We start from the raw sequence: 18553 nt of genomic DNA, 5'->3' as shown, positions 1-18553 counted from the left end.
ACACGTTTAATATGCTGTGAGGTCTTTCTCTGCTGTTGTCTTCCTGATCTGTGTTAAGGTGTTGTGCATTGTAAAATTTTAGTCTGAAATGAGCAGGGGATGAAACCATATTAATGATAACTGTTCACAGAGTCTTTCAGAATGAGATTCTGGATGAAGAAAACAATTTTAACATGTTAACTTTATTACCAAATGGTTACTAAAGCCAAATTAGCTAGCTAGTCTAGGAGGATTCATCCTTTTTTCACTTAGGAACTTTGGGGATTATATTTTTAATTGATAATTCTATTTACAAGTTTCCCTGGGGATAGGGGAGAAAGAATACTTCCCACGTATTCCCTGCGTGTCGTACAAGGCGACTAAAAGGGAAGGGAGTGGGGGGCTGGAAATCCTTCCCTCTCGTTTTTTTTTTTTTTTTTTTTAATTTTTCAAAAGAAGGAACAGAGAAGAGGTCCAGGTGAGGATATTCCCTCAAAGGCCCAGTCCTCTGTTCTTAACGCTACCTCGCTATCGCGGGAAATAGCGAATAGCATAAAAAAAAAAAAAAAAAAAAAAAATTACAAGTTTTATTGTTTCTAGGAATAATTTACTTAGGAGTCTCATGATAAACTAGACTGCCACCTCTGAATCTCTTAAATCATTTCATAATACTCATTTGACACTTTCTGTTAATGTGTACCATGAAAATTATTTGTGTGGAAAACTGAGTGTTTCTCTCTCTCTCTCTCTCTCTCTCTCTCTCTCTCTCTCTCTCTCTCTCTCTCTCTCTCTCTCTCTCTCTCTCTCTCTCTCTATATATATATATATACATACATGGTTCACCCTGGATGCTTCACATACCCTGGTTCAGTCCATTGACAGTGCATCGACTCCAATATACCACATTGTTCCATTTCACTCTATTTTGTGCATGCCTTTCACCATCCTTCATTCTCAGGTATTGATCGCTCAAAATTTTTTCCCTCCATCCTCCCATCTCCAATTTGGTCTCCCCTTTCTTGTTCCCTCCACTTCCAACATATATATCCTCTCTCATCCTTTCCTCACTCATTCTCTTAATATGTCCATATCATTTCAGCATGCCATCTTCTGCTCTCTCAACCATGCTTGTTTTATTTCCACACATATCTCTTACCTTTTCATTACCTATCATATATATCATATTTTATATTATGTTATATTGTATATAACAGACGAAAGAAAATGGCCCAACCCACCCCCATACACATGTATATACATACACGTCCTTACACGCAAATATACATACCTATACATCGCAATGTACACATATATATTTACACACACAGACATATACATATATACACATGTACATAATTCATACTGTCTGCCTTTATTTATTCCCATCGCCACCTTGCCACACATGGAATAACATCCCCCTCCCCCCTCATGTGTGCGAGGTAGCGCTAGGAAAAGACAACAAAGGCCCCATTTGTTCACACTCAGTCTCTAGCTGTCATGTAATAATGCCCGATACCAAAGCTCCCTTTCCACATCCAGGCCCCACAGAACTTTCCATGGTTTACCCCAGACGCTTCACATGCCCTGATCCAATCCATTGACAGCACGTCGACCCCAGTATACCACATCGATCCAGTTCACTCTATTCCTTGCCCGCCTTTCACTCTCCTGCATGTTCAGGCCCCGATCACTCAAAATCTTTTTCACTCCATCTTTTCACCTCCAATTTGGTCTCCCACTTCTCCTCGTTCCTTCCATCTCTGACACATATATCCTCATGGTCAATCTTTCCTCACTCATTCTCTCTATGTGCCCAAACCATTTCAAAACACCCTCTTCTGCTCTCTCAACCATGCTCTTTTTATTTCCACACATCTCTCTTACCCTTACATTACTTACTCGATCAAACCACCTCACCCCACATATTGTCCTCAAACATCTCATTTCCAGCACATCCACCCTCCTGCGCACAACTCTATCCATAGCCCACGCCTCGCAACCATACAACATTGCTGGAACCACTATTCCTTCAAACATATCCATTTTTGCTTTCCGAGATAATGTTCTCGACTTCCAAACATTCTTCAAGGCTCCCAGGATTTTCGCCCCCTCCCCCACCCTATGATTCACTTCCACTTCCATGGTTCCATCCACTGCCAGATCCACTCCCAGATATCTAAAACACTTTACTTCCTCCAGTTTTTCTCCATTCAAACTTACCTCCCAATTGACTTGACCTTCAACCCTACTGTACCTAATAACCTTGTTCTTATTCACATTTACTCTTAACTTTCTTCTTTCACACACTTTACCAAACTCAGTCACCAGCTTCTGCAGTTTCTCACATGAATCAGCCACCAGCGCTGTATTATCAGTGAACAACAACTGACTCACTTCCCAAGCTCTCTCATCCCCATCATACTGCATACTTGACCCTCTTTCAAAAACTCAAAACTCTTGCATTCACCTCCCTAACAACCCCATCCATAAACAAATTAAACAACAATGGAGACATCACACACCCCTGCCGCAAACCTACATTCACTGAGAACCAGTGATAACAAGTAGTGGTGATGTGAGAAGGAGATGGAGTGAGTATTTTGAAGGTTTGTTGAATGTGTTTGATGATAGAGTGGCAGATATAGGGTGTTTTGGTCGAGGTGGTGTGCAGAGTGAGAGGGTTAGGGAAAATGATTTGGTAAGCAGAGAAGAGGTAGTAAAAGCTTTGCAGAAGATGAAAGCTGGCAAGGCAGCAGGTTTGGATGGTATTGCAGTGGAATTTATTAAAAAAGGGGGTGACTGTATTGTTGACTGGTTGGTAAGGTTATTTAATGTATGTATGATTCATGGTGAGGTGCCTGAGGATTGGTGGAATGCGTGCATAGTGCCATTGTACAAAGGCAAAGGGGATAAGAGTGAATGCTCAAATTACAGAGGTATAAGTTTGTTGAGTATTCCTGGTAAATTATATGGGAGGGTATTGATTGAGAGGGTGAAGGCATGTACAGAGCATCGGATTGGGGAAGAGCAGTGTGGTTTCAGAAGTGGTAGAGGATGTGTGGATCAGGTGTTTGCTTTGAAGAATGTATGTGAGAAATATTTAGAAAAGCAAATGGATTTGTATGTAGCATTTATGGATCTGGAGAAGGCATATGATAAAGTTGATAGAGATGCTCTGTGGAAGGTACTAAGAATACATGGTGTGTATATATATATATATATATGGGGATGGGAGAAAGAATACTTCCCAAGTATTCCAAGTGTATCGTAGAAAGCGACTAAAAGGGGAGGGAGCTCCAGGAAACAGACAAAGAATGGCCCATTCACACATATACACATAAATGCCCATACACGCTCATATGCATACATGTACTTATTCATGCTTACCTTCATCCATTCCAGGTGCTACCCCATCCCACAGGAAACAGCATTACTACCCCCTGCTTCAGAGAGGTAGCGCCAGGAAAACAAACATAAAAGGCCACATTCATTTACACTTAGTCTCTAGCTGTCATGTGTAATGCACCAAAACCACAGCTTCTTACCCACATCCAGGCCCCCACAGACCTTAATGTGGTTTACCTTAGACGTTTCACATGCCCTGGTTCAGTCCATTGACACCATGTCGACCGCAGTATACCACATCATTCCAATTCACTCTATTCCTTGCAGAATTCCTCTAGCTCCACAATGGGGTTCCCAAAGGAGCAGTTGTCTCTAGTTCAGTTTCTTCCTACATGAACTCCCATCACCTTATACAGACCACAATGTGATCGTCCTTTCATATGCAGATGACCTCACAGTCACATCACAGGTCCCTGATGCTACCCCAGCAAAAGTTGTGCAACACACCATCATGCAGTTAGAATACTGGCTCAGAGCAATGTCTCCAGCGCACAGAAAGTCTACCATCCCACCTTAACCCTTGACAGACATGAATCCAACCTGCACCCACCCATCACCACAGATGGTCAACCACTTCCATCCAACAAAACTCCAGCTCTACAGGGTATTACATGTGATGCACATGACAGTTACTTCCAGTACCACAAACTCCAACTATACATTATATTACATGTGATGTTCTTGACATTTACTCTCCTTTGCCACATATGCTAATTCAGACAGTAAATCCATTCGACCCAGAGCAGTGTCTCACCTGCTTGATCTGGTTAAAAAGAATACAGCTAAGCCGCAAGCCAAACAGAACAGAGCACCCAGAACAGTCATTGGCTGCAAAGCATCCACAAACATTCATTACTTACAAAATGAATCAAAAACTCTTCCAATACAATCTCAACTTAATGTGCTTGGCACTCAGTTTTTGTAGCAGCAATGGACCCTTCTCCAAACCAGTCCTTAACCAACCACCAACCATGAGTAAAAGTAAAAGACACTGGTGCTTTACTCATAGGCTATGCTCATAGATGCCCTCTGTCTCAACAAACACAAAATTGAAGAAACATGTATGCACTGAAATGACAAGCATTAAACCATCACCTTCCCAATTCACTCATAAATAACACTTCACCAGACTTAAACCCATGTGAAACTGAACTACCTAGGTATGTGTAAGTTATCCTTTCTCATCTGCATTCTGGACACCACCCCTCCCCTGCAGTGTGAATACCATTTCAACATATCACAGGACCCTGCTTGCCAAAGATGCAACTTCCTCATTGAAATCTTGAACACTACTCCTCAGTTGTCTGCACTATTCCAAACATACCCACACATCTCAATACACTTGAACAAATGTTCCACTTGGTACACACTGCCAGCTTCTTGAGCACTCTGGGATTCCCAGAGGGAATGGATCCTGGGGCAAGAAGGTAAAGATATATTTATGTATTTATTTATTTACATATTTAGTTATGGATAGATTTATTTATTTCTTGATTTCTAGTTAGATTTTAGTGCCATTATTTTAATGGGAAATTAAGAACTGGCTGTAGAAAATTTTGTTGATGCTCAGCTTACCTTAATTGAAAAAATGTCTCATTACCTTCCTTTTCATAGAAGAACTAGTTGGGCAATTTTCACCAAAATTCTTTTGGAAGCGCCACTGATTGTTTGAAATGAACTTTCAGTTCACTGTTGATGAGAAAAGCTGAATAAAAGCCCAAGAAAATTGGAGAGTAAGTATGAATGATGATTACTCACTTTTATGAGAGCCTAGGTGAGTACTATGTTGTGCAACATTTAAATCATATGTTACATTCAGCAAATTAGAAGTGTTAATGGTATCACTAAGATGCTTAGCTTCTTTAGTTCAGTACAGGTTGAGTATCCCGTATCCAAAATGCCTGGGACCAGAAGTGTTTCAGATTTTGGATTTTTTTGGATTTTGGAATATTTTAATGTACATAATGAGATATCTTGGAGATGGGACCCAAGTCTAAACAGAAAATCCATTTATGTTTTGTATACACCTTATACATAAAACCTGAGGGTAATTTATACAATGTTTTTAATCATTTTTTACATGAAACAAAGTTTGTGTAACTTCACCATCAGAAGGTCAAGGTGCTACAACCTCAGCTGTCCATGTTGACAGTCTGTGGTTGTTTGGTATCACTTTCATTCCTGACACTGAATTTATATGCTACTGATAAGCAGTCATTTTCTTATGCATATTCACATATAAATATTTAAGAGTAAAGATATACAAAATACCATTAATACAATGAAAAATATGTGTTTAGGTGTGGAATTTTCCACTTGTGATGTCATGTCGCCACTCAGAAAGTCTTGGATTTTGGAGCATTTTGGATCGGGGATGCTCAACCTTTTATTTATTTATATTTATTATACTTTGTCGCTGTCTCCTGCATTAGTGAGGTAGCACAAGGAAACAGACGAAAGAATGGCCCAACCCACCCACATACACATGTATATACATACAAGTCCACACACGCACATATACATACCTATACATCTCAATGTATACATATATGTACACACACAGACATATACATATATACACATGTACATAATTCATACTGTCTGCCCTTATTTATTCCCGTCACCACCCCACCACACATGAAATGAAAAAACCCCTACCCCCGCATGTGCGCGAGGTAGCGCTAGGAAAAGACAACAAAGGCCATATTTGTTCACACTCAGTCTCTAGCTGTCATGTATAATGCACCAAAACCACAGTTCCCTTTCCACATCCAGGGCCCACAAAACTTTCCGTGGTTTACCCCAGACGCTTCCCATGCCCTGGTTCAATCCATTGACAGCACGTCGACCCCGGTATACCACATCGTTCCAATTCACTCTATTCCTATTCCTTGCACGCCTTGCACCCTCCTGCATGTTCAGGGCCCGATCACTCAAAATCTTTTTCACTCCATCTTTCCACCTCCAATTTGGTCTCCCACTTCTCCTCATTCCCTCCACCTCTGAGACATATATCCTCTTTGTCAATCTTTCCTCACTCATTCTCTCTATGTGACCAAACCATTTCAAAACACCCTCTTCTGCTCTCTCAACCACACTCTTTTTATCACCACACATCTCTCTTACCCTTTCATTACTTACTCGATCAAACCACCTCACACCACATATTGTCCTCAAACATCTCATTTCCAGCACATCCACCCTCCTCCGCACAACTCTATCTATAGCCCACTCCTTGCAACCATATAACATTGTTGGAACCACTATTCCTTCAAACATACCCATTTTTGCTTTCCAAGATAACGTTCTCGACTTCTACACATTTTTCAACATTCCTAGAACTTTTGCCCCCTCTCCCACCCTATGATTCACTTCTGCTTCCATGGGCCCATCCGCTGCCAAATCCACCCCCAGATATCTAAAACACTTCACTTCCTCCAACCTTTTATGTGTATATATATATATATATCTTTTCTTTCGTACTATTCGCCATTTCCCGCGATAGCGAGGTAGCGTCTAAACAGAGGACTGGGCCTTCGAGGGAATATCCTCACCTGGCCCCCTTCTCTGTTCCTTCTTTTGGAAAATTGAAAAAAACGAGAGGGGAGGATTTCCAGCCACCCGCTCCCTCCCCTTTTAGTCGCCTTCTACGACACGCAGGGAATACGTGGGAAGTATTCTTTCTCCCCTACCCCCAGGGATAAAAACACTTTTTTTTTTGTAATCAGTTATCTAATGTGCTGTCCGAGTAATATTCAGTTTAGTTTGGAAGGTGGAGAGAGTAATCAACTGCTGTGAGTACTGTATTCAGTTTTGCACTGTACAACTTGATGATTTGAATTGGCTGTAATGTTTTAAAAACAAAAATTACACGAGAGAATTGGTAGAACATCTTTTTTCAGTGGGATTTTCCCATGTGCTGTATGTGTGCATGTTTGTGGTAAACTCACCTTAGAAATGTATCATTTTTTTTTTTCAATATTTTATTAGCCAAAACTTATTATGTACATGAGTGTTGATAGAATTTACTGTATTATAAGGGAATGTAACAGTATTATGGTAAAATGTACAGTTGCATAAAACTGCAGTAAGTATTCACATAGCAGGGTTAGGAGAACCAAGGCCAGTAATGAAAAGAATGTTTTAGCCCTTAGAATGAGGGGAGCTATGGCAAGTCATAGACAGAACATATCTCAGCTCCTCATGGTAGGGAAACCAGGGTCAGTTGTAGCGAGAACATATCCCAGGTCTCCACAGTAGGGAAGCCAGGGTTGGTGATGGAGTGAATATATCCCAGTTCACAGTAGGGAATCCAGGGCCACTAATGGAAAGAACACATTCAAGCTCCACATTAGGAAAGCCAGGGCCAGTGATGGAGAGAAAATGTCCCAGCTCTCTAGTTGACAGTTTCAACCAGAGAAGAGTTTAATCTGTTTTGGTAAGAGGAAGGTGAACTGTAAACTTTTTTTTCTTATTCACACCCCCAACAAGAAAACAGAGTTTTTTTTGTGATCATCTTCTTTTGCATTATGCGGAAGGAGTTGTTCACTCATACAGCCATTTTTCTTTTAACATTGCTTGACCACCCAGGATTTGAATTAGACTCTCCATCTTGCTAATGTCTACACCATAACCCACCCCAAGGGAAGACTGTGACTTGTGAGGTTCTACTGCTTGACACTTAAGACCCAGACAATTGAACTTGCAGTGGGGCCACTGCTTTCCCCAAAAGTCTTATGCCTTGTTTATTGGACTAAATAGACTTGAGAAATCATTATATTCTATTTGAGGCCAAAAAACACTGATATATGGCTTCAGTGTTGGGTGTAGATGCAGGCCTCTCAGTCTTTTCAAAGGAAAGATGACAGGTCAATGAGCTGTATGTTGTCAATCCACACCAGGGATCAAACCCTGTTCACTGAACTCAGCTATGCAAATTTTGACAGACTGCCAGGGTATGTAAGAGAATCAATTACAAATATTCATGGACATAGTAGTAGCGAAAGTGACAAACAAAACATGGCCTACCTTCCTGTTTATCTCTCATGATGAGAACAGAATTAATTTTTCCAATTTGGTCATCTTCGTATCTGTCAACATTCCACAAAACATTTGAGTTTTTCTTGTGATATTGTCCTCGTCAAATTCTTTATCTTTTACTTTTCGTTACAAGTTATATATTTTATTTGTATCACTACCTTTCAATTTTGACTTTATTTCATATAGATTATTCTTTGATGAAATGTATCCTCAGTGTACATAGATTTGTGGTTTCGCTTCCTAGTCATTTATCATTACAAGGTATCAGCTTTCTCACTTAAATTTTTCTTCTACATCATTTTCATTGAAATTGTTTTGCTCAGACACAGATTGTGCCTTTTAAAGGGCAGAATTAAGCATATTACCCTGATCATTGTGTTTTGAGTAAATAGTCTCTTATAGGGATAATTGGGGAAAACTTATTTAGAGATACATAAGTAAATCTAGGGGTTTTCAGACTTTTTGAAGCCACAGAAATGTTAATAAAAAAAAAGTCTCGGAACTTTGACCAATAGGTAGAACTTTAATGATGTAAGGCAAATAGCAATAAAGAATAACATACTCATTGTATTTCTTATCTATGTTATCCATGAAATATTTTTACGATCATTTGAATTTCTCAAAAATATCACAAAAATTTTTATCTACATCAGGCTTTTGTGACACCCAATTTGAAAACCCCTGTGCTAAACTACTACTTCAGTTATAGTAGGGATTCACATGAAATATGAAAGTAATAAACAGTAAACTTGTAAAACATTTATGATATAGTTGGTTCATAAGGAAGTCATATTTTAACTTGTATGTTTATGCTTTTTGTCATGTTTGGGTTACAAGCAATTATACAGTGATATATATTGAGTTTCATGCAAGCAAATGCAATGTCATGTTTTTTAAAAAGCCATACACAAAAAGCGAAGTTGAATGTGACAGCCAGGCAGAGCATTTGTTTTGCCATATTGCTAGCCTTGTTGGTGCAAGACTGGTCAAGTCATTGTTTGACCCTTGTGTTATTCTGTCTTTTATTTGTTGTTTTTAATGTAGTTGTGTATTAATGTAATGGTTCATAAGCATTTTCATTGTTGACACTGCCTATTGGGATATCAAGCATATGTGAAGCACAGTAGGTAATTTAATCTTTGTATTTTAATCCTTAGGATTAATGACCATGTTTGAAGCTACTTAAGCTGGTTTGCTTTCAGTGAAACAGGAAGTAACTTTGAAGCAGTGTATTATACAGTGCTAGAAGCTGTACAGTTTCAGTCACATGCCATAGCATGAACTGCTTTGCTTTCTTCATGGCTGTTAAAAATAGCAGTCAAAGTATGATGAATTTAAGTTGAAGGGGATAATTTGGGAAGTTAATTTTGTCGTAGATTGGATATACATAGTCATTGTACATACGGCCTATGAAGGGCATGAAATGGTTTTAGTCTCTCCTCATTCCAAGTGATTTCACTTTAAAGGTTCTGTAGTCCATTGAATCAGCATTTTTTGTATATGACAGTGAAATGAATTTTCTTAATGAGGGTTAGAAAGTACCCATGCAAGTTTAACCAGTTTTATAATTCTAAGACTAAAATCATACCCTTACATCATACTCATCCATGTGTGGTGGATTTCTTCATAATGTTTTGTTGTATACTTCAAACAGGTTATCTGTACGTAGATGTCATGTTATGTATTGACCATAAGTTATGCCATACAAGTTCTCATTAGTTTTATTTGTAGACACAAATGTTTACAACTCTTGGCTTGATGCTTTATATAACCATTATTATTGAAGAACAGAAATGCTTGAGTTTATGTATGAAGTTTAAGTGTTATGTAACAGCAGTACTTACATTTCATTACAAAATTCTTAATGAAATACTCATATCAGTGTGTTATTCTAATTGTTATAGTGATTGTTGTTCTTGTCACTTTACTGCAGATGTTGTTTGCCTGATCGTTTTAAGGTATTTTGATCTGGTTTAGCAACTTAAGTGAGTTTTTGTTATCGGTATTGGCACTATGGTGAATTACGAGTACCTGTTCTCAATCACCATCAAATTCCCTATTATGAATGATGATAAAAATTCACTTGATTTCCAAAATCAAAGTATATACAGTATATTTGAAATATTTTACCTTGAAAATAATTATAGATATTTCTTAGAGTATGTTTCCATGATATATGTATCTTTCATATTTTAATTATCTTTTATATTTTTTTCTTATGTTCATATATTATTTAATATGGATAGATGTACACTAATATGCATGATAGAAATAAAGCAGGCAGCTGTAATGGTATGTTATTCTCCGAGAATAGAAGAGTCAACTGTTTGTATCATTGATCTTTAACACCTGGTGCTTAATTACCTTCGAGGCTGGTTCCAAAATAAGTATCAGGTATCCAGCGAAAAATAAAGCTATCATTTTGATATCTCTTATGGTTCAGTAATGGTACTTAAACTAACCTAAACATCAGTAAACAACAATAATCATTTTCTGTTACAGTATACAGTATAAGTTGAATAAATTTGAATATTGATATGTATTGTGTGTGGTTCAGTCCATTGGCAGCACATCGACCCTGGTATACCACATTGTTCCAGTTCACTCTATTCCTTACACACCTCTCACCCTCCTGTATGTTCAGGCCCCAATTGTTCAAAATCTTTTTCACTCCATCCTTCCACCTCCGATTTGCTCTCCCATTTCTTGTTTCCTCCACCTCTTGACACATATATCCTCTTTGTCAACCTCTCTTCTCACATTCTCTTTATGTGTCCGAACTATTTCAACATGCCCTCTTCTGCTCTCTCAACCACACTTTTTTCTTTTTTTACCACACATCTCTCTTACCCTTTCATTACTTACTTAATCAAACCACCTGGGTTGACAGCGGACCAACTACCACAACCAAGATTCAAACCTTTGCACTCAACCCTGGACAGCCCGTGAATGCATCACAGTCAGGAATGCTAACCGCTACACCATGGCCCACCCTCAAGTTGCCAGTGGCCTCTCAGTAATCAAGTGATGCTGCAGCTTGCCAAGTATTGTTTGGTAATTCAAAATTCTTAAAAGAAAAGCTTTCAACTGAAAATGTTGGAGTTCAACTCAGAAAAAATAAAATGGTTGCACTTGCTAACATGAGTCACAGTATATTGCATATCATTTATGTCTATTCCTATATACGAAACAGTAGGGTATATATGTACATTTCTTTAGAACATATCAGCTCTTCAGTAAATTGCAGTGGTTATTTACTTACAACAGAAGATTGTTCTTATAAATGTCCATAAATCTCCACTATGAGATTTATGTACACAGTTTCGTGGGAGATTGGATTGTAAAATGGGTAGCAAGGTAGCAATGCTGCCTCAGGGGATTGGGCGTCCCTGCCCTTTGCCAGCCTATGGGTTTGGGGTTCTGAACATGAGTTTTGTATGCACATGGTTCACCTCATGTAAATGGGTAGTTTCATAATAGGTCCACCATACACTTAGGTACTTAATCTCCATTGTTTGAAGTTCAAGCTTATAGTTTTAGAGATAAAATATTAACTATACACTTTTTTCTGAGCATCCATCAGTCTCTTAATATTCCAGGAGAATTAGGACTGTTGAAGGATAACCGTATCCAAGTTTGAGAATTAGAGTTTTGCAGGATGACATAATTAAACTCACATGCTGAAACATTGATAGTACATTACTACCCATAATTTTGTGGAACTACTTTTTGTATAATATGATACTCATGTTCAAAATGAAATGCTTACCCTGGGATTAGATGCTAATATTAATCATTGTTTACATAGTTGTAAAATACATCATAGTACAGTTTACATCAGATGAACACATTGGTAGATAACACAGGGTACCTGATCATATCTTTGATTTCTTGGTTATTGTTAGCATGTTTCTATATACTTGTGAAATATACAGTGAAATTTTATTAGTCACAACCACATATATAAAAGTTTTCATTTTAATGCAACTTTGAAGCATTTATAAACAGTGCACCTTGCATTCCTTAACAACTCTTTGAGATAAGTATGAAACCTTTGTGAATGTGATCCATAGAAGTTACCATGATTCTAAGGTGCGTTTTACCAGTCTCCATGAGCGAACGTATGAATGCTCAAACAAGGTGAATATCTGGCCTCAGGAGTTACCTGTACATGCAGTCCATTTCACGTGCTCTCATGTCTTTCAGGTAGGTGGAATGCTGTCAGTAGTATTGGGTCTTTTTTTCTTAGGCCTTTTTATATTACATAAATCTGGTAATATTTTGACATGCAGCAAAGTATTCTGTTATCTGTTGCATCAGCCACATTCTTCATAGCCCTTTTGCTTTGGACCCTTACATTGTCTACACATCATTTGAGTGTGGAGCCCAGATTTTGTCCACTGTTGGCTTGGTAACAGAGTTCCCAGAGACTGTGACCCTGACTTATATGAAAGAAAATGAAGGACTAGGCCCTTAAACTGCAGCCAGCATTAGTTGATGCTTTCTAGGGGAATGGCACTCCACATCAATTTTGTGTTGACTTCCGCTGCCTTTATTTGGTTGTCCTTTAGAGTTCCAGCGGTAATCTATATAGGTTTTATCTCATCAGCAGGAAGGAGTTGGAAGAAGTTTTGCTCTCCTTGGTACCCAAAGTATATGTGCACTGTTGTTGACCTGCAGGTTGTGCATATGTAGTGGCTTTTTTGCAGAAAAATCCATAGGTTGTTTGACAACAAAGTGATGAGGAATAATTCGTATCTTATATATCACCTGGTAAGGAAAGTGAAGAATATCTTGAGAAATTTGATGGAATAAAGTTGTTCATTGAAAGTTCGGATAGCTTTTGCAGAGACCTTCCAAAAGTTCGAATTCATTTTGAAATGAGACCATTCATCAAATTTCCTCACAAGGTATCAGTGGCTGGAGACATTATTGGTTTCATTTGCCTTGACTAAATTTTTTTATAAGAAATTTAGATCTTGTTTTTCAAGCAAAAGACTTCCTGGCTGTAGGAACATATTCAGACTGTTTGAAAGTCTTGAGATTCATCTTTGCAGGAGCCATTTACAGGGAAATGATCAGAACACAAACTATTGGCTTACTGTGTTTTTCTTGTTAGATCTGATAGATGGTATTCTTCTACTTGCTTTCATGTAGAAACTAGACCGGTAGATGGTAAGAGGTCAACTCAGAGCTCTAGGCAATTTGTGACCTCCAGAGGATATGGTTGCATGGATGGACATTTCCCCTACAGTGGGGATTACCTTCCTTTCAAGGTTATGTGAAGGTAGCTCTTTGGTATCTACACTTAAATGTTTTGGATGTTTATATCTTTTGTAATTCCCTGGGGATAGGGGAGAAAGAATACTTCCCACGTATTCCCTGCGTGTCGTAGAAGGCGACTAAAAGGGGAGGGAGTGTGGGGCTGGAAATCCTCCCCTCTCGTTTTTTTTTTTTAATTTTTCCAAAAGAAGGAACAGAGAAGGGGGCCAGGTGAGAATATTCCCTCAAAGGCCCAATCCTCTGCTCTTAAAGCTACCTCGCTAATGCGGGAAATGGCGAATAGTTTGAAAGAAAAGAATTCCTCAAAATGTTTTGGATGTTTATATCTTCTGTAATTCCTCTCAAGTTTCATCTTGAATAGTAGCAAGGTGTCTTTTTTCATATGCATACAGTGCATGCTAAATCAGTTTGCTTATTCTTTTCTCCCTTTTCTTATGTTAAAGGCTCATGTTACAGACTATTCTGTCATTCTATTTGTATCTCCAACATCCATTCCCTCCAGGAACTCCCCCAAGGGTGTAGCCATGACAAAAAAGTATCCATGATTGGTGAACTCAAGTGTTGTTTCTGAAGCCATCAGTGCCTCACTCTTAACAGGCCACTGGCAGAGGGAAACTCTAGCACAGTGTTTCTACAGGCTCTTACCTAATGTTCCTATCAACTACTTTTACCTAATGTGTCTAATTAATCGCTCAAAATCTTTTTCACTCCATCTTTCCACCTCCAATTAGGTCTCCCACTTCACCTCATTCCCTCCACCTCAGACACATATATCCTCTTGGTCAATCTTTCCTCACTCATTCTCTCCATGTGACCAAATCATTTCAAAACACCCTCTTCTGCTCTCTCAACCACACACTTTTTATTAACACACATCTCTTACCCTATTATTACTTACTCGATCAAACCACCTCACACCACATACTGTCCTCAAACATCTCATTTCCAGCACATCCACTCTCCTGCGCACAACTCTATCCATAGCCCATGCCTCGCAACCATACAACATTGTTGGAACCACTATTCCTTCAAACATACACATTTTTGCTTTCGGAGATAATGTTCTCGACTTCCACACATTCTGCAAGGCTCCCAGAATTTTCGCCCCCTCCCCCACCCTATGTTTCACTTCCGCTTCCGTGGTTCCATCCGCTGCCAAATCCACTCCCAGATATCTAAAACACTTCACTTCCTCCAGTTTTTCTCCATTCAAACTTACCTCCCAACTGACTTGACCCTCAACCCTACTGTACCTAATAACCTTGCTCTTATTCACATTTACTCTCAACTTTCTTCTTTCACACACTTTACCAAACTCAGTCACCAGCTTCTGCAGTTTCTCACATGAATCAGCCACCAGTGCTGTATCATCAGTGAACAACAACTGACTCACTTCCCAAGCTCTCTCATCCACAACAGACTGCATACTTGCCCCTCTTTCCAAAACTCTTGCATTCACCTCCCTAACAGCCCCATCCATAAACAAATTAAACAATCATGGAGACATCACACACCCCTGTCGCAAACCTACATTCACTGAGAACCAATCACTTTCCTCTCTTCCTACATGTACACATGCCTTACATCCTCGATAAAAACTTTTCACTGCTTCTAACAACTTGCCTCCCACACCATATATTCTTAATACCTTCCACAGAGCATCTCTATCAACTCTTATCATATGCCTTCTCCAGATCCATAAATGCTACATGCAAATCCATTTGCTTTTCTAAGTATTTCTCACATACATTCTTCAAAGCAAACACCTGATCCACACATCCTCTACCACTTCCGAAAGCACACTGCTCTTCCCCAATCTGATGCTCTGTGCATGCCTTCACCCTCTCAATCGGGGCCTGAACATGCAGGAGGGTGAAAGGCGTGCAAGGAATAGAGTGAATTGGAACGATGTGGTATACCAGGGTCGACGTGATGTCAATGGATTGAACCAGGGCATGTGAAGCGTCTGGGGTAAACCATGGAAAGTTCTGTGGGGCCTGGATGTGGAAAGAGAGCTGTGGTTTTGGTGCATTATTACATGACAGCTAGAGACTGAGTGTGAACGAATGGGGCCTTTGTTGTCTTCCTAGCACTACCTCGCGCACATGAGGGGGGAGGGGGTTGTTATTACATGTGTGGCGGGGTGGCGATGGGAATGAATAAAGGCAGAAGGTATGAATTATCTACATGTGTATATATGTATATGTCTGTGTGTGTATATATATGTATACGTTGAGATGTATAGGTATGTATATTTGCATGTGTGGACATGTATGTATATACATGTGTATGTGGGTGGGTTGGGCCATTCTTTTGTCTGTTTCCTTGTGCTACCTCACTAATGCGGGAGACAGCAACAAAGCAAATAATAATAGTCTAATTAATGTTCCATACATCATATCCTGTAGTATCATGTCACAGACAAATTGTCATTAAGGTCCCACCTTCAGTGAAGCATAATAAGTGGTAGGTCTTGACTCTTTGGAAAGAATGGAAAGGTAAAGATTTCCAAAGTTTAGTTTTATTGATAAAGTAATGGACATCATAACATCCCACCCTGAGTTGCCAGTGTTTACAAAGAAATCAAGATGCAGCAGTATGCCAAATATTGCATGGTGTAACACACAAATGGCTAGTTCCAATGAAATCAGTCAAGAGAAATATCTTTAGAAGAGGGAAGGAGATTCAACGCTGCAGCACAGGGTAAGTGGGTCAGACTGGGAGAGTTGATTAATCAAATTGCTTTGGAAATGACTCATGCATATAGAGCTAGAGCTGTCATTGGTGAGCATTAATTCACGCAGGGACAACTAATATTTTTCATAAGTGGAAAAAAATGTTCAGAAGTGAATTTTTGGCATATATGCAGAAATGATTTCTGTGAGGAAAGTTTAGCTAAATTTGTAATAAATGCTTTTCAAGAAAGACACTAAAGTAATACAAAGTATGCATATTATGTCAACTGGTGGAACTACAGAGCCATCAAAAGAATTAGGAAAGTTGTGGAGAGGTTTAGACAAAAATGAGAAGATACCAGATTTCAGAGGAGTTATCTTTAACTGTGTTGCATATTCTACAGTACAAAATTCTGTCCAGTTTTCAGTTTGTAGAGATATCATTGACAAAACAAGCCATTGAGCAGATGTCAGAGCATATTTATTAGAAGTGGAGGAGTACTTTGTTGTTAGTGTGAGAGTGCATATGGTTTGAGCAAGGAACTTTGTGTTTATAGAGGAGGATGAATGGCCTGAGCAATTGCCTTGCTATTGATAAATTTGATTCACCTTTCACATTCAGGCCTCTCAACCTTTTCATTGTACTTAGCTCTAAGAAAATTCCATAAGTATTATCATTCTTTAGGAATTTAATGGAAGATAAGAGACTTTCAAAGTTTCACTAACCATCATTCATCTTAGATTTTTCTGATTGGGCATGTTTCATGCTCACTATGGTTCTGGTTGAATTGCCGCAAAGTGAAGACTTTGTGGTTGTATTTATATAATAATGTGGATACAGCATCTATGGAGATCATAGAAAAATACTTTTAAAAGATTACAACTGTCATGTAGTAGTTATGTATAGATTTCAGCAGAGGATTATTTTTTGAAAGGGCCTGACTGTTGCCTGAGGGTGTACATATGTATTTGTAGCATACATGAGATGGAAAACTAATTGTTGAAGAATAAAACATTATTGCTCTGCTGTAGGTTAAGCCTCAGCATAGGATGTGTTCTTATCCCATTTCTACCTTCTTTCATTTTTATGTAGCCCTTGTTAGGTACTCCAACTGTCCCTGAAATGAACTGGTCTGGTGTACATGTGATCATTAGTTAGGTGAATGGAGAATGCCACTGTCAGTTATGGGTAGGACGCTTTTAATAAATGCTGCTTTACCCTTCCTAGAAGTGGTAGAGGATGTGTGGATCAGGTGTTTGCTTTGAAGAATGTATGTGAGAAATACTTAGAAAAGCAAATGGATTTGTATGTAGCATTTATGGATCTGGAGAAGGCATATGATAGAGTTGATAGAGATGCTCTGTGGAAGGTATTAAGGATATATGGTGTGGAAGACAAGTTGTTAGAAGCAGTGAAAAGTTTTTATCGAGGATGTAAGGCATGTGTTCGTGTGGGAAGAGAGGAAAGTGATTGGTTCTCAGTGAATGTAGGTGAGCGGCAGGGGTGTGTGATGTCTCCATGGTTGCTTAATTTGTTTATGGATGGGGTTGTTAGGGAGGTGAATGCAAGAGTTTTGGAAAGAGGGGCAAGTATGCAGTCTGTTGTGGATGAGAGAGCTTGGGAAGTGAGTCAGATGTTGTTCGCTGATGATACAGTGCTGGTGCCTGATTCATGTGAGAAACTGCAGAAGCTGGTGACTGAGTTTGGTAAAGTGTGTGAAAGAAGAAAGTTGAGAGTAAATGTGAATAAGAGTAAGGTTATTAGGTACAGTAGGGTTGAGAGTCAAGTCAATTGGGAGGTAAGTTTGAATGGAGAAAAACTGGAGGAAGTGAAGTGTTTTAGATATCTGGGAGTGGATTTGGCAGTGGATGGAACCATGGTAGCAGAAGTGAATCATAGGGTAGGGGAGGGGGGCGAAAATTCTGGGAGCCTTGAAGAATGTGTGGAAGTTGAGAACATTATCTCCGAAAGCAAAAATGGGTATGTTTGAAGGAATAGTGGTTCCAACAATGTTGTATGGTTGCGAGGCGTGGGCTATGGATAGAGTTGTGCGCAGGTGGGTGGATGTGCTGGAAATGAGATGTTTGAGGACAATATTTGGTGTGAGGTGGTTTGATCGAGTAAGTAATAACAGGGTAAGAGAGATGTGTGGTAATAAAAAGAGTGTGGT

At 39.1% G+C, this 18553-nt stretch overlaps 1 protein-coding gene across 3 annotated transcripts in view; it reads left to right on the top strand.

Annotated features, from left to right (window-relative positions):
• The window catches only part of Rassf (Ras association family member), a 40539-nt gene extending 35319 nt beyond the window's left edge, over nucleotides 1–5220 (top strand). For 2 of the 3 annotated variants that reach the window (XM_071667710.1, XM_071667709.1), the window contains exon 11: nucleotides 3382–5220. In XM_071667710.1, the coding sequence (XP_071523811.1) occupies nucleotides 3382–3436 (55 nt within the window). In that variant the 3' untranslated portion in view covers nucleotides 3437–5220. The remainder of the gene's footprint in view (nucleotides 1–3381) is intronic. The other variant, XR_011713455.1, reaches the window with a different exon arrangement.
• Nucleotides 5221–18553: the final 13333 nt, after the last annotated feature.

Source organism: Panulirus ornatus, chromosome 12 (assembly GCF_036320965.1).
Source record: "Panulirus ornatus isolate Po-2019 chromosome 12, ASM3632096v1, whole genome shotgun sequence".
Lineage (NCBI taxonomy): Eukaryota > Metazoa > Arthropoda > Malacostraca > Decapoda > Palinuridae > Panulirus > Panulirus ornatus.
Note: the sequence above shows the minus strand (reverse complement) of the source record. Positions and strands in the feature narration are given on the sequence as shown.